The sequence below is a fragment of the Lathyrus oleraceus genome, chromosome 7 (assembly GCF_024323335.1).
Source record: "Lathyrus oleraceus cultivar Zhongwan6 chromosome 7, CAAS_Psat_ZW6_1.0, whole genome shotgun sequence".
NCBI classification, from domain to species: Eukaryota; Viridiplantae; Streptophyta; class Magnoliopsida; order Fabales; family Fabaceae; genus Lathyrus; species Lathyrus oleraceus.
In genome coordinates this window covers 472,865,030-472,890,351 of record NC_066585.1, presented here as the reverse complement: position 1 = coordinate 472,890,351, position 25,322 = coordinate 472,865,030, and the positions used below count along the sequence as shown (strand labels likewise).

The 25,322-nt window shown below is 37.2% G+C and overlaps 1 protein-coding gene across 1 annotated transcript; it reads left to right on the top strand.

The window, feature by feature from the left end:
* Positions 1–2,275: 2,275 nt before the first annotated feature.
* Positions 2,276–4,619, top strand: LOC127104408 (uncharacterized). The gene is made up of 4 exons (XM_051041591.1): positions 2,276–2,482; positions 4,088–4,149; positions 4,344–4,518; positions 4,608–4,619. The coding sequence occupies exons 1-4, from the start codon at positions 2,276–2,278 to the stop codon at positions 4,617–4,619; spliced, it is 456 nt and encodes a 151-aa protein (XP_050897548.1).
* The last annotated feature ends 20,703 nt before the right edge of the window (positions 4,620–25,322 follow it).

Here is a 25,322-nt window from a genome sequence, read left to right as displayed (position 1 = left end):
CGTACATACCATTCTAACTCTCTCGGTTCAAGAATATTGAACAGGGGCAGCTGTCATACCCCAAAATTTGCCCGCTACTAGTACAAGGCATTTTTTAAGGCACTTTCACTCATTTTGCAAGGCATTGATCTTAAAGGAACAAAGCCCAGCTCACAAGTGGCCCAATCCAGAAAATGGCCCAAACTGACATGCTCGCTAGGCGAGCAAATCCTTCGCCTAGCGAACCCTTCGCTACAACGCTCGCCTAGCGAAGCTTGCGAATACCAGAAAATTCTGGGCTTCATTCTGAGCCCATTAGGTCATAAAACGAGTATTATAAATACCCCAACTTCAGTCAGAACGAGGGAGGACGAAAAGAGGAAGGAAAACGGGAGACGAATCGGAACCCTAGCAATCAAACCTTGGAGGTTAGCCAAGAGAATTCAGAGCAACCCTAAAGGAAACCCTGAAGGCAATTCACCGGCACCAAGGTTACCTCCGCCCAACTCCACCCGATACCAAAAGTGATCTGCCAATTCAGCGTTACAATTCAATTGCCAACAGGTTTGCGCATCACTACCGTTTTATGCTTCCAATTCTCTAATCTCTAAATACATAATGCATCATGATTGAATTTTTGGATATGTAATTAGATTTTGCATGTGAAGTCCAGTATGCCTGAATATCCTGAATGTTTGACCATGTTATTTCTGTAATTGAATGCCATAGGGCGTGCAGCATGTTGAGATCGTACTGTTCTGAAATTCAAAACCCGCAGCCGCTTGCTAGCACATCGCTAAGCGAGCACGTAGCGAGTATTCGCTAGGCGAGGCAGAGGCGAACGTGACAGTCGCTAATATTCCGTTTGTTCTGTTCTATGCTTATCTGATCTATTCCATTGTAATTATGCACTATTTTGCCTGACATTCTTGCTGCTGTGTTTCTTTTGCGGTGTAATCCTCGATTGCACCCTGATTTGGTATTCTAACCCGTTTGCTGAATTTTGTAAGGGTTTACATACTCCCGAAGAAACGGTCTGCTAGGTATTCCACTTTATTTGTGGGATACCCTTGTGGAGATTCACCCTAAATTACTCGATTGATTTTAATGTATTAATGTTATGGCAAAGATCCACCCTAAATAGCTTAATTGACCTTAGTGTATTGATTTTAATGTGGAAGTTTATCCTAATTACCTAATTGATTGTAAAATATGGCCTTTAAATATGTGATCTTGGACCTCTCTCTGCTGCCCTACGATATTACGGTATTACGGTCATGTCCCGCGAATGTAGGGATACACTTAGCAAAGACCCTTCGAATAAATCATCATGAAATAAATCATAGTCCCTCGGATGTTGCCTTCGAATATACGATTTTGTCCCTCGATGACCCTTCGGTGTAACCTACGGTTAAATGATGATCGTCCCTCCGAATGCTAAGGTATCCTTACAAATGTTGCCTTCAATGACCAATCGATGACCCTACGATGACCCTTTTACATCCAAAGGATAAAACTACTTACTTCTCAATAGTAAGGACAGTTTTACCCTCACAAGGATAGGAAATGCCCTCAAAGACCTTAGGTAGGTATAACTCCTAAATGCTGAATCACTACTTAAAGCATTTTCCATACCTCACACTTTGCAAATACTAGAAAATCACCACTTGGCATACATTCATACTAGAATCATTGCTAAGTTATATTTTTCTAAACCGTTTTCAAAATCAAACGAGATAAATACTTTGTATACATTCATACAAGAATCATTACAAAGTTAAACTCTCTTTTCAAAACATTTTTAAGCAATTCACGAACACCTTTTTCAGACAAAAACATAAGTGATCCAGCAATTAAGAGCCCATGGATAACCATGGATACGAAGGGTGCTAACACCTTCCCTTTGTATAATGTACCTCCCGGACCCAAAATCTAAACTAAGGTCTTTCCTGTTCTTTTCCACCTTTCCTTATTGGATAAAAGAAAAGTCGGTGGCGACTCTTGCTATCCGCGACATTGCGATTAAAAGCAAAACACACAAGTCAGTTCACCGTATGACAGAATGACACCTTTTGAAGCCTTGTATGGTCGAAGGTGCATGACACTTTTGTGTTGGCATGAATCTAGTGAGAGTGCAGTGCTTGGACCTGAGATTGTCTAATAGACTACTGAGAAGGTGAAGGTGGTTCAGGAAAAGATGAAAGCTTCGCAGAGTAGGCAGAAAAGCTACCATGATAAGAGGAGAAAAGATCTTGAGTTTCCAGAGGGAGACCATGTATTCTTGAGAGTCACTCCGATGACTGGTGTAGGACGTGCTTTGAAGTCGAGGAAGCTTACTCCTCGATTTATTATTCCGTATCAGATATTCGGGCGAGTTGGGCTTGTTGCTTATAGAGTGGCGTTGCCACTGAATTTGTCAAGTCTACATGATGTGTTCCATGTTTCACAACTTAGGAAGTATGTTCTGGATCCGTCGCATGTAATTATGATGGATGATGTTCAGGTGAGGGATAACCTTACAGTTGAGTCTTTGCCTATAAGGGTTGATGATCGAGAACTGAAATAGTTGAGAGGCAAAGAGATTGCTCTCGTGAAGGTAGTGTGGGGAGGCGCTGCCGGAGGAAACATGACTTGGGAGTTGGAAAGCAGGATGTGAGAGTCGTATCTAGAGTTGTTCACCTCATGTAATTTTCGAGGACAAAAATGTTCCAAATGAGGGAAAGTTGTAACGCCCCGATTTTATTTAAATTATTTTTTTCTAATTTAATTATGTGGTAGTTGTGGTTGTGTTGTGTTGATTGATGTTTTGATGTGTTGTGTTATCGTTGGCAGAAAATAAAGGATAACAATCAAAGATCTATAGAAAGACCACAACTCATATATTTTTTCTTTTTTCTCTAATCATTCAACTTCATATTTTTCTGATTCATCATTAATCTTGCAGTTCAATAGAAACGAGCTCAAAGTAGTGGATGTTTGTGTTTATTATATCCCTTATTTTTTCTATTATATACCATCAATTCTTTTTTTTACGAGATTCAATGATTTTCCCCCTCTCATATGGTTAATTAATGTTATTATTTGTTATAGATCTTTACATATATTTTTTTCATATTTTTTCTTTTGTCATTCAAGTTCATATTATATAGTTTTAAATGTATAATTTATATATACTGTATAAAAAAATATAATTTATATATTGACAATTTGTCTTCTTTTAACTATAAGAGGATGGATTAATAAATCTTTTTAGTTCTTATACATTTTCACGTTATAATTAATCTCTAGAATATTTTTCACATTTAAATTGAATCTTAAATAGGTTTTTAAAAAATATAATTGTTTTCCATTCTTTTCACTTCATTTTGATTGAGTATTGAAATTTGAGATTAATAATAGTGAGGCTTTTGACTTAATATCTCGCTCAAATACAAAATGATTTTTTAATTAAAGCAACTGCCAATGTAAAAAAAAAACTGCCATACATATGACCATTCAATACAAGTTATAATATAGCAATTATTCTATTTTTTTTAAAAATCTATATAGATGGAAGTTAAAATTGATTATCGTATTTAAAACCCTTTTATCATCTATTTAAAGAATTGAAAATTTGTTTGACATCTAATATTTAAATTACACAAACATTTCAATGAAAAGAAAACACATTTAAATATAGATACATAACGTTCAGGAGAGCACAATCAATCCGCTCTTTTTAGTACGCACATATATGAAAATACAAATTATATCTTTTTGCTTAATCTTAATTTTAATATATAATATCCTGAGACTAAACTAATCTATAATCTATAACTATGCATAAAAAGGATAGAGAATTTTGGTATGTCCTTAATTTATTCCTTAATTACCCCTCAACTTCTATTAATAGTAACTGTATTTTGTAGTAGATTTTATTTAACCGGAAACATTAATTTCAAAATGGAACAAAGACACAATTCACTTTTTTTTATAAAATAAGAGGCTTTAGTTTGTGGCAGTTTATATATCATATGAAACATTATGGATGAAACATTAATGTCCGTCACTATCAAACACATTCTGAATATGACTAATGTTTTTTTAATCTGTCAACATAAATTAATAGTATCAAGTAATTTGGTCTCTAGATGGAAGTCATCATCTACCTTCACTTGGACATTTAAAACGGTAACTGTATTTGTTAGGAAGAAAGATTGGTTTTTGTTGCTTTATAATTTATTCATGTATATTTTATTTTACCAAAATCATAATGAAAGAAATATAACTTCTTTTGCATTAAAAATGCAATTCACTCTCGCCCTATCTTTATATTTTATTTTCAAAAATATTTCTATTAAATATTCTTTTTAATGTTTGAATAGGAAAAATGGACACAGTGCAATGAAAACAGAAGTATTATTAATTTCCAAGATATTACTTGGTGACTATGTTGTAAGTGGGATATGGAGGCTTCGTGAGGGCATGCAAACTGATTATCAAGATATTATTAATTTTCATAGTGGAAAATTCCAAACAACTGAATGCCTTAGATTTACGGTAAGTATTTTGTATTTAGCGAAGTATCTATTTTCATATGATATAGCTTTTGATAATTGAACTAAATTAAATATTTCCTGGTCTCTTAGAAGAAACAATGATTCTTTTAGTTAAATTATCATGCTTAGTTTTATAATTTATTCTTCAACTTTTTCATCCATAATTCCATGTTACCTGTAATGTTTATTCTTCCACAGATCTCAAATTTTTTCTTCCACAAATCTCAAAATTTGAATAAAAAGGCAAGGCTCTATGAAATTGACAATTTTTAATTTTGCATAACTTTTAGAGTATTTTTTTTAAATAATCAATTTTTAAAAAAAAAATACATAAATGGGCAATTTTTGCCCTAATTTGTACATTGGCGCCACCCTAGATGGCGCCTACCCTTAAAAGTAGGGCAAGTCGCCACTAGGAGTGGCGCCTACTCCTACTTCTTCTTTTTTTAATTTTTTTTTTGCTTTTTTTTTAAATTATTTTTAATATGTTTTTAATTTTTTTTTAAATCTTTTTAACTTATTTTAAATTTATTAATTTATATTTATTATACATTATATTAATTTATATTAATACATATATATAAATAATATTATTTACAAGATATATATATATATATATATATATATATATATATATATATATTAATTTATATATATTAATTTAATTTATAACCAAATAATATTATTTATAAATTTTTGGAAGAATTAGGATTAATCATGTTAGGATTAATTAATCATTTATAATTAGGGTTTATTGATCGGTTATAATTAGAGTTTGGTAGTTATGACCTAATTCAAACCCTAATTCTCTCTAAGACTAATTAATCAAGTGCGACACTAATTAGGGTTAAGTACATTGGTGTACAACCTAGAAGTTTTCCTATAAATAAAGTGTTATTTCCTTGCATTTTCTTCACCACATTTTCCTATCACTTTCTTTATCAAGTTGAGTTCATGCCATCCCCCAGACCATCATCATGGCAGCGAACATCATCAAGGCGGCCGGATCCTGAACTAGTAATCTTAAAAAGGGACGGGCATGTTATTTTCTCGCCTGTCAAACCTCCAATGGAGATGAAATTTTGGAACATCCGTTCGTTGGACCAACTAAAAAGGTCCTTGATGTCTTGGTTAGAGGGAGATTACCAACCTGGTGAAGTCATCAGAAGGATTTAGAGGCTTAGAAGAAGGTTCTCATTTGAAACTGGAGAAACGGTATGTTGGTAGGTTGAAGTTGAAAGCGATATTGATTGCATCCAAATGATGCATGGATCAGATGACATAGTGTTAACTGTTGTAATTTCCTAGATTTTAATGGTTGTTTGTGTTGTTGTTCTTGTATTTGTTATTGATCTAGTACTTGTTCTTGTTTTAGTACTTGTTCTTGTTCCAGTATTTGTTTTTGTTTTAGTATTTGTCGTTCTAATGTTAGATGTTTGTGTTTGTTGTTCCAATGTCATCTTCTATTTGGAATAAAAAGTAAACTTTATTGATAAATAGCATTGGTACACAAAGTTATGAATATGTAAACTATGTTGTGGAACTAGATCCACGATATGGACATTTGTTCTTATTATGCCCCAGTTGTCGACATATGCTACACTTCCTCTGCATTTTCTCTGCGACGTCCATTTCAGTTCTAATGCGCCTGCTGTTTGGGCAACCACTTTTATTACGCCGCATCGAATCGTTGTCCCAAACAATTTCCCCGTCATACTCTGGCCAATATGCCTCCAATGCTACCACCGGAAAGGGATTGTCGTATACATTTAGCAATGTTGCGACTTTGTAGATGGGAGACACTAGCGATAATGCATCGAAGTGGGTATGTGAACACGCTGCAATGACATGGGAACAAGGCATACGATAGGCCTGAAATTGACCACAGTCGCACCAACAGTCTGGTATTAGGACCCTATACTCTTGTCTGGGCAGCCCCTGGTTATGGTCAATTGTTTCCTTGACACTAAAAGTGTGGCCATGGCGGTCGAATTCCGTAACCCGATGGCTGCTGGCTTTGGCAAATTCCTGCCTCATAAACATCATGCAGGCATCACTATACACTTGACTCGTCTGTAACACTGCAAGCCAGCGCTTGCCTCTTGTTACGAACAAGGTTGCCATCCGAAAATACGTCGCACTCACCAAAGTGGTTACCGGGAGGTTACGTATGCCCTTAAAGACGTCGTTCATTGATTCCACAAGATTTGTTGTCATGTGGCCCCACCTCACCTCATCGTCGTATGACCTAGTCCACTTTGCTCTGTCAATATTATCGATCCACCTACCTGCATTAGAATTTGCCAACACTATTTCCCGGCGGTAGTATTGGAATCCAGGTTGGTTTAATGCATACCCCGCGTTTATCAAATTTTGCTTGAAGAATTTATCTTTGAACTCCTGCACAAAATTTTGAGCAATATGCCTGATGCAGTAGACATGCGTAGACGGGGGGTTATGCCAACCATTTGCTGGATTATTGTATGCACTGTCTATAGAAACTTGCCTGTCAGAAATCACACAGATGCCAGCTTGTGGAGTCACGTGCGTTCAGAGATTCTTAAGAAAGAAACTCCAAGCAACAGCCGTTTCTCCTTCTACCAATGCAAAGGCTATTGGGAAAATATTAGAATTTCCATCTTGTGCAACCGCCATCAGTAACGATCCTTTGTATTTCCCATACATCCAAGTTCCATTGACTTGAATAAGCAGCTTGCAGAATGTGAAACCGATGATGCAGGGACGGAATACCCAGAAAAGTCTATGGAATATTCCATTACCTTCTAGACGAGTTCCGTCAGGGGATTGTGTCGGCAAGGTCTCCATTATAGAAACCGTCCCAGGTGAATACAAATGTAGTGCAACCAGGTAGTGCGGAAGTTGTTTGTATGATAACTCCCAATTACCGTATACCAGTTCAATTGCCTTGTTTTTCGCTAACCAAGCCTTTCTGTACGGCGGTGTATATTTGAAAACAGCAACACAATGGGAGATAATAGTTTTGACCTTGAGTGACGGGTCAGCTTCAACAAGAGGTATTATGGAATGGCAGATCATATCATGGCTAAGTTTGCGATGATCCTGTGCCATGTCTGGGTTGACGCAAGTGTGAGCTTGAGAAATGGACCCTATCACCCACGCATTATGTTTCTTCTTGTACGATTCCATCAACCTATACCCACACTCTGGGTTTTTGCATAAAATAACGTATCTTTCTGGGTTTGATTTGTTAACATCGTAGTCAACACAGTTTTTCAAGTGCCCGTTTTTTATTGCTAACAAACACTCTTCCTTGGTCCTAAATTGGTCACCCTTTTTTAACTCCTTATCAGACCTCATATATGGGTTGTAGAACATATTTGATGAGGGCTCATCCTCGCCCATGTTAAGGGTTGTGAAGTGCGCATGCGGTGAGTAGCGTTACGCTATAGGTATTTGTACTTGGTGTTCGTCTTCGGAATCACGGTTCACCAAGTCATCAACCACGTCTTCTGCATCATCAACCACATCGTCTTCAATGGGGTGTTCAACATCTTATTCGTCATCAACCACAGGATCAATAACCTGTGACTGAATATTCTGAGTTGGTTGAAATTGTTCCAAGACAATGTACAACACTATATAATCGTAACCAGAATACTCATGGTTACGAAACATGTTTTGTGCCTCCATGTCATTTTGAATCAATGACTTATAAAACTTGACTGAGTTATTTTCAGAAAAAAAGGTTGTTGATAAAAAATTTAGGACACAGGTTGTCTAAGTTTGGACTCAATCTTTTTTTTTTTCAGATAAGAGAAGTCAGCTCCTCTATTTAGACAAAAACGAGTGCAATCGGTGTTTCTAAATAGGAAGCCAGACATATCACATTCATAAGTCTCACCATTCACGTGAGCTTTGATTTTGTATTGTGATGAAGATGCCATGATACGTGAAGATATGTGTGAAATATGTGAAGATATTGTGAAGATGTTGTGAATACCTGTGTCAAAATTTGTGTGAATATATAAGCGAAGATATGTGTGAAAATTTGATATTGTGAAGATTTTGTGAATACCTGTGTGATAACTTCCACTTGTGATGCATGCGTTCGACGTGTCACATTTTTGCATGCAACACATCCACCAAGCCTTCCCCTAGACAAGACAAGTGCAACCTATCATGTACCAATGCATGCTAACCTATCCACCTAGCCTGCAAGATTCTCACGCATGCATATCCCTCAAAGTCATATCCACCTAGCCTGCAAGATTCTCACGCATGCCTATATACACGGATTCACTTGTGATGCATGCGTTAGACGTGTCACATTTTTGCATGCAGCACATCCACCAAGCCTTCCCCTAGACAAGACAAGTGCAACCTAACCTGTACCAATGCATGCTAACCTATCCACCTAGCCTGCAAGATTCTCACGCATGCATATCCCTCAAAGTCATATCCACCTAGCCTGCAAGATTCTCACGCATGCCTATCCCTCAAAGTCATATCCACCTAGCCTGCAAGATTCTCATGCATGCCTATATACACGGATTCACTTGTGATGCATGCGTTAGACGTGTCACATTTTTGCATGCAACACATCCACCAAGTCTTCCCCTAGACAAGACAAGTGCAACCTAACCTGTACCAATGCATGCAGTAGACGTGTCAAAATTATTACATGCATGCAGCTCCACCTAGCCTGCAAGATTCTCAGACAAGACAAGACTTCAATGTATTCGCCACCTAGAGTGGTGAGTTCATGTCTTATCCTGACCTACTGATGCATGCAGTATGTAACACCCCGATAATAATAAAATAATTATTTAAATTGAGTTAATAATATATTTATTAATTTAATTAAATAATTGGAAATTTTATTATTATTATTATTGGATTATTATTATTATTGGAAAATATATATAAGTTGGAAATAAGGAAAAAGAGCCCATTTGGAGTAAAAAGGTTTTTACGTGAAAAGCAGAGAAGCGATCGTGAAAGAGGAAAAGGGCAAAGAGGCAGAGCAAGAGGAAGAAGGTTGGAGAAGAGAAGAGCTTGGAGCTTAGAGATTCGCCGGATTAACTCAGGTAAGGGGGGTTTATCGTCGTTTAATGGGGATTATGGGTTAGCATGTAATGGGTAGTGATAGACCGTTGAATTGACCCTAATTGGGATTTGTTGAATGCTGAAAACTGTGATGGATATGTTGTGTAAAAACTGAAATTGAACCTGTAATTGAGTGTGTTGTAAATTCCCTAACGTATAGCTTTTTACGGAATTGGAATCGGAGGTCCGGAAGTCCTCCAACGGCGGAAAATGCGGAGAACTCTGCATTCTGCTTTGTGTTAGCGCAGGAACTGCTGTTTTGTCTGCGTTAACCGGTTAACCCAGGGTGTTAACCGGTTAACACTGTTACGAATTGAGAATTAGTGTTGTTTTGCCTGCGTTAACCGGTTAACCCAGGGCGTTAACCGGTTAACACTGATAAGTTTTGGGCAGTGAGCGTGTTTTGCCTGCGTTAACCGGTTAACCCAGGGCGTTAACCGGTTAACACTGTTACAGTATGGAAAAATTGTTAATTTAAATGTTGTGTGCCTAATTTGTGGTTGCCTATATCAGTGTGTGATATGGTAGGGATCATTTCCCGCTGTTTTGAGCAGTATAGTGTGTTAGTAGAGTGTGCTAATACTGTGTTCAATTATTTGAGATGATATGATGTTTTGACAAATGTGTTGATGATGTATGATGATATGCATAATGCTGTGAATGTATATATTATGCATGTATTTGTGAATGGACTGTTGTATGGCTTAGAGTGTGAGCATATGTCCATTGTGGATTGTTGTTGATGTTGCATTGCTAGATGATTAGCGTGCATAGCATAGCCTTGGGGCTGTAGCTAATTCCCATGGTGAGGAATTAGTGAGTGAATCATTGTGGATTTGTTGTTGATGTTTGCATGCTAGATGATTAGTGTGCATAGCATAGCCTTTGGGGCTGTAGCTAATTCCCATGGTGAGGAATTAGTGAGTGAGTCACTAGGTCTCAAATGAGTGGGACTAGTGAGCTTAGTAGCCGTATCTGGATTTGATCGGTGAGCTTGAACTATATGTTCAAGAATAGTCGGTACCGCATGTGTGGAGTCTCATTGCATAATGTATGTATGACGTATAATATGAATGGATGTATTCCAATATTATACTTGTGGTTGTGTTGACATTGAGTATGAGTATGATTGAGTTGATATTGCCGTTGCTGAATGTGTAATCTGATTTGGGTGATGAAATGTGTTATTTACTTAACATGACATGATAATTTATAATGCTTATTATATCGATTGAGGAACTCACCCTTACAACTATTTTTCAGGTAACGAGCAATGAGTTGAGTAGAAGCTAATGCTTGGAGTCTAGTGTAGTCTCCTTAGTGGGTCGTGCTCTGATAGATGTAACATCGGGATGGGATGTTTTAACTTGTTTTAAATGTTTTATTGTTGGTTGTGAACCATTTTACATGTAATGTTTTACATGAATGATGAGATTTATATCCGCTGCATTTTATGCAAATGTTATGTTTTGAATTAATAAAGGAGCATGACCGTTATATTGTTGAATGGTGTGCAGTGTTAGTGTGTGACACCCTTAACTGCATAATTACTCTGAGATCTATATGTTGTTATTTTAATTTAATATTTGGGGTATTTTAGAAGGGTGTTACATTAGTGGTATCAGAGCATAGTCGGTCGAGTCGAGTCGTAATTATTCTGTTTCCCTGTACGGGATAGGTGTTGTGTAACCCTATCAGTACTTATTGTTTTAGCTTGTTGGGTTTTCAGAATAGAGATGGCTGGAAGAGGTAGAGAGGATGCTGCGATTGCTGAGGCTCTGGGTATGCTAGCTGGAGTACTTGGAGGGAATCCAAATGTTGTAGGAATGGGAGCTGCTCGTCAACTGAGTGAGTTCCAGAAGAACAATCCTCCAATGTTCAAGGGAGCATACGATCCAGATGGCGCTCAGAAGTGGTTGAAGGAGATCGAGAGAATCTTCCGAGTGACTGAGTGTGCCGATAACCAGAAGGTCAGGTTCGGTACGCATATGCTGTCAGAGGAGGCTGATGATTGGTGGGTTGCTACCCGCACTGAGTTGGAATCTGCTGGGAATACTGAGATCACTTGGGCTGTGTTCAGGGAGAGATTTCTGAGGAAGTATTTTCCAGAGGATGTCAGAGGAAAGAAAGAGATAGAGTTCTTGGAATTGAAGCAGGGTAACAAGTCTGTTACTGAGTATGCTGCTAAGTTCACAGAGCTGTCGAAGTATTATACTCCCTATAATGAGGCTGCTGGAGAATTTTCGAAATGTGTGAAGTTTGAGAACGGCTTACGTCCCGAGATCAAGCAGGCTATTGGATACCAACGGATCAGAGTGTTTTCTGACTTGGTTGACTGTTGCAGGATTTTTGAACAGGATTCCAAAGCCAGAGCAGAGAGCTATCAGCAAAGGGTTGATAGGAAAGGCAAGAATCAGAATGATCGTGGAAAACCGTATGCAGCTGGCAAAGGTTTTCAGAGACAGAGTGGGATGAAGAGGCCTAGTGGGGGAGACTCTAGTGCCCCTGCTAAGTGTTATAGATGTGTTCGGGCTGGACATCGTGTCCATGAGTGTACCAGTGCTGAGATGAAGTGTTTCAAGTGTGGCAAAGGTGGTCATTTGGCTGCAGAGTGCCGGTTGAAGACTGTAACTTGTTTCAACTGTGGAGAGGTGGGTCATATCAGTCCACAGTGTCCTAAGCCGAAGAAGGAGAATCAGTCAGGAGGCAAGGTCTTTGCCTTATCGGGTTCTGAGACTTCTACAGATGATCGTTTGATCCGAGGTACGTGTTATATTAATGGCTTTCCTCTTGTAGCTATTATTGACACAGGTGCGACTCATTCCTTTATATCTTTGGATTGTGCTGTGAAACTTAAGTTAGAGATATCTGAGATGTATGGTAGTATGGTGATTGATACTCCTGCGAAGGGTTCAGTGACTACTACTTCAGTTTGTTTGAGTTGTCCTTTGAGTATTTTTGGTAGAGACTTTGGGATAGACCTTGTGTGTCTTCCGTTAGTGCAGATTGATGTTATCTTAGGTATGAACTGGTTGGTGTTTAACCGAGTTTCTATTAATTGTTTTGATAAGACTGTGATATTTCCTGAGGTTGAGGAAGGAAAAAGCTTGTTTCTATCAGCGAGGCAAGTGAATGAGGCAGTAGTAGATGGGGCAGAGCTGTTTATGCTGTTAGCGACTTTGGAGGCTAAAGATAGACTGTGATTGGCGATCTAGCCGTGGTGTGTGATTTTCCTGATGTGTTTCCAGAAGAAGTGAATGAATTACCGCCAGAGCGTGAAGTTGAGTTCTCGATTGATTTGGTACCTGGTACTAGACCGATATCGATGGCTCCGTACCGTATGTCTGCTGTTTAGTTAACTGAATTAAAGAGTCAGTTGGAAGATTTGTTGGATAAGAAGTTTATTCGTCCGAGTGTGTCACCGTGGGGTGCACCAGTGTTATTGGTTAAGAAGAAAGAAGGTACTATGAGGTTATGTGTGGACTATAGGCAACTGAATAAAGTGACGATCAAGAATCGGTATCCTTTACCGAGGATTGATGATTTGATGGACCAGTTGGTTGGTGCGAGTGTGTTCAGCAAAATAGATTTGAGATCTGGGTATCATCAGATACGTGTGAAAACTGAGGATATTCAGAAGACTGCTTTTAGAACAAGGTATGGACATTATGAGTATTCTGTAATGCCTTTTGGTGTGACTAATGCGCCTGGAGTATTTATGGAGTATATGAATAGGATTTTCCATCCGTACCTAGACAAGTTTGTTGTGGTGTTTATTGATGATATTTTGGTGTATTCGAAATCTGAAGAAGAGCATGCTGAGCATTTGAGAGTGGTTTTAGAAGTCCTACGGGAAAAGAAGTTATTTGCTAAATTGTCCAAGTGTGAATTTTGGTTAGAAGAGGTTAGTTTTCTTGGTCATGTGATTTCAAGAGGTGGTGTTGCTGTTGATCCTTCTAAGATAGAAGCGGTGTCTAAGTGGGAAGCTCCGAAGTCTGTTGCTGAGATTCGCAGTTTCCTTGGATTGGCTGGTTACTATAGGAAATTCATTGAGGGATTTTCTAAGTTGGCGTTACCGTTGACGATGTTGACTAGAAAGGGGCAAGCATTTGTTTGGGACTCAAAATGTGAAGAAGGTTTCCAAGAGTTAAAGAGAAGGTTAACCACTGCTCCTATTCTGATATTACCGAGTTCGTCGGAACCATTTGAGGTTTACTGTGATGCTTCATTGTTGGGTTTGGGTGGTGTGTTGATGCAGAATAAGCAGGTTATAGCTTATGCTTCGAGACAACTGAGGGTTCATGAGAGGAACTATCCGACACATGATTTAGAGTTGGCAGCTGTGGTATTTGTTCTGAAATTATGGAGGCATTACTTGTATGGGTCAAGATTTGAGGTTTTCAGTGACCATAAAAGTTTAAAGTATTTGTTTGATCAGAAAGAGCTGAATATGAGACAGAGGAGATGGTTAGAATTTCTGAAGGATTATGACTTTGGATTGAATTACCATCCGGGTAAAGCAAATGTAGTGGCTGATGCGTTGAGTCGGAAATCATTGCATATGTCTATGTTAATGGTTAAGGAATTGGATTTAATTGAGCAGTTTAGAGACTTGAGTTTGGTGTGTGAGAGTACTCGCACCAGTGCTAAATTGGGAATGTTGAAGTTAACAAGTGGTATTCTGGATGAGATCAGAGAGGGTCAGAAATCCGATGTGTTTTTGGTTGATAAGTTGACTTTAGTGAATCAAGGCCAAGGTGGTGAATTCAGAGTTGATGAGAATGGTGTTTTGAAATTTGGTAATCGGGTGTGTATTCCGGATGTTACCGAACTTAAGAAGAGTATTCTGGAGGAAGGACATCGTAGTGGCTTGAGTATTCATCCTGGAGCTACGAAGATGTATCATGATTTGAAAAAGTTATTTTGGTGGCCGGGAATGAAGAAAGAAATTGCGAGTTTTGTTTATTCCTGTTTGACTTGTCAGAAGTCAAAGATTGAGCATCAGAAGCCGTCTGGGCTAATGCAACCGTTGGCTATTCCAGAGTGGAAGTGGGATAGTATCAGTATGGATTTTGTTTCTGGTTTGCCGAGGACAAATAAGAATTTTGAAGCCATCTGGGTGATTGTTGACAGGTTGACAAAATCGGCTCATTTCATTCCGATCAGAATGGATTATCCGTTAGAGAGATTAGCCGAGTTGTATATTGAGAAGGTTGTAAGTTTGTATGGTATTCCGTCGAGTATTGTTTCGGACAGAGATCCTAGATTTACATCGAAGTTCTGGGAAGGTTTGCAGAAGGCTTTGGGAACTAAGCTGAGATTGAGTTCTGCATATCATCCGCAGACTGATGGTCAGACTGAGAGGACGATTCAGTCACTAGAGGATCTTTTGAGAGCTTGTGTTTTGGAAAAGGGAGGTGCTTGGGATTGTTACTTACCTTTGATTGAGTTTACCTACAACAATAGTTTTCATTCGAGCATTGGTATGGCACCGTTTGAAGCTTTGTATGGTAGGAGATGTCTGACACCTTTATGTTGGTATGAGTCCGGTGAGAGTGTTGTGGTTGGACCGGAGATTGTTCAACAGACTACAGAAAAGATTAAGATGATTCAGGAGAAGATGAGAATTGCTCAGAGTCGTCAGAAGAGTTATCATGATAAGAGGAGGAAGTCACTTGAGTTCCAAGAGGGAGATCATGTGTTTCTTCGTGTTACTCCGATAACTGGTGTTGGTCGAGCTTTGAAGTCGAAGAAGTTGACACCTCGATTTATTGGTCCTTATCAGATTTTGGAGAGGATAGGGGAGGTAGCCTATCGTGTCGCTTTACCGCCGTCGCTTGCGAATTTGCATGAGGTTTTTCATGTGTCTCAGTTGAGGAGGTACATTCATGATCCGTCGCATGTAGTCCAAGTAGATGATGTACAGGTGAGAGATTACCTGACTGTTGAAACATCACCTATGAGGATCGAGGATCGAGAGTTGAAGCAGTTGCGGGGTAAAGAGATTGTCTTGGTGAAGGTAGCTTGGGGAGGACCAGCAGGTGGCAATGTGACTTGGGAACTTGAGAGTAAGATGAAGGAGTCTTACCCAGAGTTGTTCGCTTGAGGTATGTTTTCGAGGACGAAAACTCTTTTAGTGGGGGAGAGTTGTAACACCCCGATAATAATAAAATAATTATTTAAATTGAGTTAATAATATATTTATTAATTTAATTAAATAATTGGAAATTTTATTATTATTATTATTGGAAAATATATATAAGTTGGAAATAAGAAAAAAGAGCCCATTTGGAGTAAAAAGGTTTTTACGTGAAAAGCAGAGAAGCGATCGTGAAAGAGGAAAAGGGCAAAGAGGCAGAGCAAGAGGAAGAAGGTTGGAGAAGAGAAGAGCTTGGAGCTTAGAGATTCGCCGGATTAACTCAGGTAAGGGGGGTTTATCGTCGTTTAATGGGGATTATGGGTTAGCATGTAATGGGTAGTGATAGACCGTTGAATTGACCCTAATTGGGATTTGTTGAATGCTGAAAACTGTGATGGATATGTTGTGTAAAAACTGAAATTGAACCTGTAATTGAGTGTGTTGTAAATTCCCTAACGTATAGCTTTTTACGGAATTGGAATCGGAGGTCCGGAAGTCCTCCAACGGCGGAAAATGCGGAGAACTCTGCATTCTGCTTTGTGTTAGCGCAGGAACTGCTGTTTTGTCTGCGTTAACCGGTTAACCCAGGGTGTTAACCGGTTAACACTGTTACGAATTGAGAATTAGTGCTGTTTTGCCTGCGTTAACCGGTTAACCCAGGGCGTTAACCGGTTAACACTGATAAGTTTTGGGCAGTGAGCGTGTTTTGCCTGCGTTAACCGGTTAACCCAGAGCGTTAACCGGTTAACACTGTTACAGTATGGAAAAATTGTTAATTTAAATGTTGTGTGCCTAATTTGTGGTTGCCTATATCAGTGTGTGATATGGTAGGGATCATTTCCCGCTGTTTTGAGCAGTATAGTGTGTTAGTAGAGTGTGCTAATACTGTGTTCAATTATTTGAGATGATATGATGTTTTGACAAATGTGTTGATGATGTATGATGATATGCATAATGCTGTGAATGTATATATTATGCATGTATTTGTGAATGGACTGTTGTATGGCTTAGAGTGTGAGCATATGTCCATTGTGGATTGTTGTTGATGTTGCATTGCTAGATGATTAGCGTGCATAGCATAGCCTTGGGGCTGTAGCTAATTCCCATGGTGAGGAATTAGTGAGTGAATCATTGTGGATTTGTTGTTGATGTTTGCATGCTAGATGATTAGTGTGCATAGCATAGCCTTTGGGGCTGTAGCTAATTCCCATGGTGAGGAATTAGTGAGTGAGTCACTAGGTCTCAAATGAGTGGGACTAGTGAGCTTAGTAGCCGTATCTGGATTTGATCGGTGAGCTTGAACTATATGTTCAAGAATAGTCGGTACCGCATGTGTGGAGTCTCATTGCATAATGTATGTATGACGTATAATATGAATGGATGTATTCCAATATTATACTTGTGGTTGTGTTGACATTGAGTATGAGTATGATTGAGTTGATATTGCCGTTGCTGAATGTGTAATCTGATTTGGGTGATGAAATGTGTTATTTACTTAACATGACATGATAATTTATAATGCTTATTATATCGATTGAGGAACTCACCCTTACAACTATTTTTCAGGTAACGAGCAATGAGTTGAGTAGAAGCTAATGCTTGGAGTCTAGTGTAGTCTCCTTAGTGGGTCGTGCTCTGATAGATGTAACATCGGGATGGGATGTTTTAACTTGTTTTAAATGTTTTATTGTTGGTTGTGAACCATTTTACATGTAATGTTTTACATGAATGATGAGATTTATATCCGCTGCGTTTTATGCAAATGTTATGTTTTGAATTAATAAAGGAGCATGACCGTTATATTGTTGAATGGTGTGCAGTGTTAGTGTGTGACACCCTTAACTGCATAATTACTCTGAGATCTATATGTTGTTATTTTAATTTAATATTTGGGGTATTTTAGAAGGGTATTACACAGTAGACGTGTCAAAATTATTACATGCATGCAGCTCCACCTAGCCTGCAAGATTCTCAGCCAACTTTGCAAACGGTTATAAATAGCAGGTCATTCTTGAAAACTTTCATCATCCACTAACACTTTTTTTCAGAGAACACCGGCGAACTTTTCATCAACAAACCTACATTCTACATTGCAATCATGTCTCTTCTTACCATGGGCCAAGAACACAGAGGCACTAGGGCGAACATTGCCTCATTCGTAAGTTTTCTTTGAACATTACCTCTTTCGTATGTTTATAATTTATTTTTTAAAATCCCATCTAATGATTATTTATATTATTTGTTTTTAAAGGATCCCAAGAAATTTCGTCAACGTTCACACCCTATGGCTTATCCAGACCCATGGTGCGTACCTTACATAGAGCGTGCGGGGTTCGGTCATGTTATGCATGTGGTAAGTGCCACAATTGATGTGAAATTTATTCTTGTTTTGTGTGAACGTTGGAGACCAGAGACACACACTTTTCACCTACCAACTGGTGAATGTACCGTCACACTAGAGGACGTGTACATGCTTTTGGGTCTTCAAATAGATGGTAAGCCTGTGACTGGAAATGTTCAACAGCCCAACGAACTATGTCTTCAAATGTTGGGCGTAGATCTAGTCGAGGGTGAGGGATCTGCGAAAGCAAGGGGCCAGGGTATTAAATTATCGAGCCTCCAATTCTACCACGACGCTATAATTTTGACTGAGGATTCGTCCGAACAAGAAAAAATAATAAAAACAAGGTTTTACATTATGTTATCATTTGGGAACTTGTTATTTCCCGAAGGCACGGGAAATAGCGTAAACTTAATGTACTTGAGTTTGCTCGAGGACATAGATAGAATAAGCACGTATAGTTGGGGTTCTGCTGTATTGGCTTTCCTATATAGCTCTTTGTGTAAAAATTCACAAAATGACCATTGTACATTTTTTGGATGTGCTTTTTTGCTCCAAACATGGGGGTGGTGGAGATTGCCGAGGCTAGCCCCCGAAAATCCTAACGTCTACTCCTTCCCCTACGCAACTAGGTAAATTTATGATGTTATTTCATTTTGTATATTTATTCTATAAATATTTGTAAATAATATTATTTATCTTTTTTTGTTTAGGTTCATTGCAACTGGACTAGATTACAGTCTTACCCCGAAAAATAAAATAATATTTTATCGTCAACTCTTGGATCGTCTCCGACCACAAGATGTATTACCACTAAATCATTCATCCTCTAACTAATATATTAATATCAAGCATTCTCAAAAAATAACATATTTATTTTTTTCTTTGCAGTTTATTTGAAGACCATATTTGGGATTAGAACATCAACCCAACCCCGAAGATGCAGCTGTTTGGACAACAAAAACGGCTATCATGCGGTTCACCACTGTGGAGATGCACCAAAGTGACCGTGTCAAACTGCAATTCGGAATGCATCAAGAAATCCCAGGCCCCCCAATGTCTTTGGAACCTTGGCATCTTAAAAAAGTAAGCCACCAGTCGTATGTCCAAAATTGGAAGGCATTTTCAAAGGAGTTCCGTAAAATGTGGAAAGAGCGTGCCCACTATGTTCTACAATTTCCGGTGGCGCCCAACGAAATGAAGCCGACAAGGGAATATGTGGATTGGTATAGAGAAAATACAAATCCAGAAATCATTGTGTCTGACCCGTTCTATTTGGACGATCCCCGAATGCAACAACCATATTTCCAACAACAACAACCACCACAATATTCCCAACAACAACAAACACCACAATATTACCAACAACAACAAACACCACAATATTACCAACAACAACAACCACCACAATATTACCAACAATAACCACCACCACCGTATTACCAACAACAACCACCACCACCGTATTACCAACAACAACCACCACAACACATGTCCACCCCCAACCAAATCAACACTACATACCACAAACTCAACCCCAATATCATGAAGATTACCAACACCAACCTCAACATTCCCACCACCATCAACAGTCCCAACACCTACTACAAACTCAATCCCCCTACCAACACCAATCCCAACACTTCCATCATGACGATGTCCCGGGCTCTTCCAGTCCTCCACTTAGCCCCGACACAGGTATACAAGAGGATTACCAACAAGACTACTACACACCACAACAAGCATTGTTCTTTAGCCAACCCGATTCAACCCTCGACTACCAAAGGCCACATTTCGAGGGTGCACCCAACAGGAGTCAGTTTGTCCCACCGAGACAAAGCTTTGAGGGCGCAGAGGGCACCCGCCTTTCCTACAGCATTGAAGGGACTTCGACCCAACTACAACGGCAAAGGGCAAGGGGACGCGTTAGGACTAGGGGTGGGAATAAGGAAGCACCACCACCACGTCAGCCGTCTAGACGAGTAGTTAGACCTCCCCCGTGCGGATCGTACCAGGGACCGCATGATATGTAAAAAATCCCAAATTAATAATGCATTTTAATTAAACTTTATAATATTTGTCTTGTGTATTATTTTAATATAAATATATTGTGTTTATTAATATAAATTAATATATACAAATTAATATATATCTATATATATATCTTGTGTATTTTACAAATATATACATAATATTATTTATTTACATGTATATAAATTAATATATTTTAATAATTTATAAATAATATTATTTAGTTATAAATTAAGTTAATATATATATATATATATATATATATATATATATATATCTTGTAAATAATATTATTTATATATATGTATTAATATAAATCAATATAAATTAATATAATTTATAATAAATATAAATTAATAAATTTAAAATAAGTTTAAAAAGATTTAAAAAAATTAAAAAAATAATTAAAAACATATTAAAAAAAATTTAAAAAAAAAGCAAAAAAAAAAAATTTTAAAAAAAAAGAAGTAGGAGTAGGCGTCACTCCTAGTGGCGACTTGCCCTACTTTTAAGGATAGGTGCCATCTAGGGTGGCGCCAATGTACAAATTAGGGCAAAAATTGCCCATTTATGTAACTTTTTTGAAATTATGGATTTTTTTGTAATTTCTTTTTAAAAATTGATTATTTAAAAAAAATATTCTAACTTTTATACTAATCCACTTTATGTGCTTTTATATAGTTTGTCAAAGTAAATTTGGGAAATTGTCTATACCATAGAAGCTAAATTTGAGAAGCAATTGTTGATCTCTTAAAGGTTAAGACCAAACTCAATCTCATGTCCATCTTCATCTCCACTTACTCTTTTCATGAGTATGCAACAAGGTTGTTTTGTATTATTGGGTTAAATACTCTTTGTTGAATTTTATAAGATAAAGATAACTATCATATTAAGTGTTTGCTGTTGAGATTAAGAGTTTTATTGAACCAGTATATTGTTTTTTAATTTTTATACCTCATCTTTTTTTTAATAAATATTAGTTTGTAATGGAATGTCATAGTTTTTATTGATTCTTGATCTGATATATATCTATAATCTATAATTTATAACAATATATAATAAGAATATACAAATTTGATATGGCTTTTTTTTTCTTTCCTACCCCTACCATTTAATGACTAAACGACTATCACACTCCACAAACTACTATAAAACTCCTCGATTGAACACTTAAAACAATAAAAATAATACACGTTAGAAAAGAAAATATAACCGCAAAATCGAGCATACGACGAGAATTCTTGAAGATGAAAGGATTTTCTTCCCATCTACATTGCATAGGGGATGCAAGAAATCTTTAATGGGAATTGCCAGAAGGTATTTTTGCATTCCACTGAAAATTATTTGGATTTATGAGTGAAATAGGAAGTCTTATCATGGGAAATTGGAATAAAAAATATTCTAAGAAATTAGTATTTGTTTAGTATAGAGTTTGGGGATGAATAATTAAAAATAAATAAAAAAATAAAAAGGAAGATGAATTTTGCTGTGTGTTGTTGTATTGGTCTTACGAATGTTTTTTAAATTTTATTTTATGTTTCAATTTCATGCTAACAAAAGTATCAGTATGATTTGTAGGCTTATGAATAAATATTATAGGAACAAGACAACAAAGCATGGAAAAAAGGCAATATTATTTTGTTATTCAATTTGGGTGAATCTATAAAGTTCATGTAAATATTTGTTTTATAAATTAATTTGTAATTTTGAATATTGTTTTTTTATTCAATTAATGACCTATAAACTATTAATCAACTTGAGTGGTCCCATATCTGTATGACATATTGTAACATCTCAAAATTTGCTCTCCTCTCTTGGGACTAGCATAACATATTTGCATAACACTTTTAGGTCATTAGGCATTGCATATTGCATATCATGTGGTTACATTGTTCAAGTCATCCCTCAAAAGTCTTGAGCAGAAGATAAGAGGTGGAGGTGCAAGCTAGGGTTTCACTCATTAGACTGATCATTAACTATCTGAGGGTGGTGATCCAAATTAGGGTTTCATGATTCTCAAAGAGATTGGTCTTCATCTTGGTTGAAATGATACATCATCATCATCCTGGTCTTGTTATTATCCAGAGATTCAGAAGATTGATCATACACTTTGAGGTTAGGGTTTTGACCACTGGTCAACCCTAATCATCTGCATTGGGCCAATCAGGGCATGGCAAGGAGATGGGGTCTACAGTGGATATGGGGATCATCATGAGATTATATTGAGCTTATGGAGGCTAGGGTTTCACCCTTGAGCCATTTCATCAGAGGATTGGGGCTCAGCTTGATCAGTGCATTGCCAAATTCATCTATCAGTTAAAAAAGTCAACTGTGGTCAACTGTGCTTGATTTTATGGATTTGGAGGTGGGAGAGAGTTGGATATACTTCATTCATGTTGAAACAAGTTTCATTTGACATTTAAAACATCAAGAATGAAGAAAATAAAGTCAGACAAAAAATTGCCAAAAATAGAAAGTGACTTGTAATGAAAGTTTCCAAAAAGGGAAAGTTTTTCACCACAAAATTACATGTCCAAAAAAGCTTCAAATGGAATTTTGTTCAACATGAAAGTTTTAGATCTTGCTCTCACCTTTCCAAAAAGTCCAAGAACTTGAAATTCCCATGTATGGTTGACAAGTTATGGTCCATTCATTTTCCAAAAATGCCTATAATCAAAGTGGCATAACTTTCACATGGAATGTCCAATTTGGGTGATCTTTTTGTGAGCAAACCCCATTTCATATGTACTTTCATGATGTGTGATCCAAATTCATCAAAAGTGGTCAAGGCAAAAAGTCAATTTTCAAGTGGATTCATGTGTATTTTTGGCATGGCATAGTGAATTTGAGATTTACAAGGCCTATGGATATGAGACTAATGCCAACACACTCCAAATGCAAAATAGAACTTGTGTGAACATTCATTTTACTGTTCCATTGGTTATTTGAAGAGGTCATTTTTGGACTTTCACTTAAATGTGCATTAACACTAATCACATGGCTTTTGATAATTTGGATTAACAAGGTGATTAAGGAGTGAGTATAAATCACTAATTGTAACAGAATTTGTTAACAACATTTCATTTTCCAAGAATTGCAACAAACTTTCCCTCCATTTTCTCTCAAATTCTCCAAAATCTTCATCACTTTTTTCAACAATTCTTCATCAATTCTTCATCATTTTGGACAATTCTTCTTGGATTCACTCTCCACAAACCTTATTGGAGAACTGTTTTGACAAATCAAGGCAAAATCATAGCTAAATCTCAACTGTCCAAAGCTTGCTCATCAATCGAAATTTCTTCATTCTTGCAATTGGAGCATCCTTGAGCTGAGCTAACTTCTCCATTCACCTTCCTTACCATTGTACTACATCTGTTTTGGCAATTTGCACGTGGATACATCCAAATCGAGCACTGCCATCTTCTACAAGGTGAAATTCGATTTCCTCCATTGCCTGAATTGTGATATGCGTTCTGTAGGTCTTTGATTATAGGTTATCATGATGCTTATAGTTTGTGATTTGGTTGAGTGAAGTGAGAGAAATCGTAATTGAAAGTTTGATGTTCATAACTTGTTTTGTTCGATCCGTGCCGTATGTTGAGAGTTAGAAGAAATTATTTGCATATTCATAATCCTTGTTGAAGGACGGTCATGATGATATATGGACTGTTGCGTTTGGTTGATTTTTGTTCTTGACCAAATCTGGAAAATCTGGATTGTTTTTTGTTGAAGAACATGAACAAAAGCGTGTTTGATCCAATCTTTGCCTGGCTTAATTTTGAAACATGTTTACCGCCAGTAGCGTCCAATAGAAATGCGCCATTGCTTTAAATTGAAACTACGCCGTTTTGGCCGGGTTCATTAATATTACGCTTCTGCCATTGTCTTATTAATTAATTATATTATTTCATTTCTTTTTCATTTTCATTTTACATTTTGTTACATGAACTTCAAAAAATCATAGAGGATTCATTTTTCATCCAAATTGAGTGAGGTTTTTTTCATGATACTCCTTGACATGTGTAGAATTTAATCATGATTTTTACTATTTTTGTGCACATGTGGAAAATTAATTGGCTTAGGGATTGATTTTATGTGTCACATTTGAACATGTCATGCCATATTCTTCATGAAATGATGATACTTTCAAATAAACGGATGAAATTTTTTGTGCATATTCTGGACACTTTGATGGTGATTTTCACGTAGAGTTTGTGATTTTTGGATACTTGGTTGAGGAGTTATGGTTTTTTGATTAGAGGTGTGACAATTTGTGTCACACCAAGCATGTTGAACTTCATGATTATTTTTTATGTGCTTAGAGATGTTGAATTGAGTTGAAATTTTGCATGAATGATCATATGTATGTTGAGATAACATGTGAATTTCTCTGGAATTTTTAATGGCATTTCCTAATTGTTTGGAATTTTCTCTTCTGTTGGCTCATTTTGTGACATTTTGTGATACATGTTGGCATTTTGTTTGTGAAATTCTCATGCTTAATTGGATGGATGTGGAATTTGGTGGAGTAATTCTAGGCACATTATAGGTCATTGTGGTTTTGATCCCATTCATTTCTCATGTGTTATGACTGTTTTATGACTTTTGGAAGTTGGTGCTAGTTTGGATGCCTTGTATTGGCTTGTTTGAACTTGTCTGAACTTCTTGATTTTCATTGCCCTACTTCCCTTGATCCAAATGAGCTGAAATTTGACATGCTATTCATTGGATATGTTCTGTTTAGACTGGAATTTTTGTGGCATTTATTAAATTGTTTTGGATTGGATTTTATTGAGATCTTTCTGTTTGGTCATTTGAGGTTGCAAATTGCATATGTTGTGCTATTTTGTGCATGAAATGATAATGGTGATTGATACGAGCATGGGACCAATTGCATTTGTTTCTAATTTGTTTGATTGTGATTTTGGAAAATTTTCACTTGCTGTTTTGGATTTTTCACCTCCTTTGGACCCTAGGTTTGGCCTAGTGGTCTAGTTTCTCACATTTGGTTTGGATTTTCAGGTTTGAGCTACAAATGCCTTAAGGAGAACAATGCAAGTTGTGAATTGAGTTTGTTTGATGTTGTAAACTAACATTGACTTTGTGTTGTAGGGTTTGATGCTTGAGCTTGAGCTCATGGCTTGCACTTGTGTGCTCTAACTTGTGTTTGACTGTACAGATTAACATTTGCTGTTTACTGTTG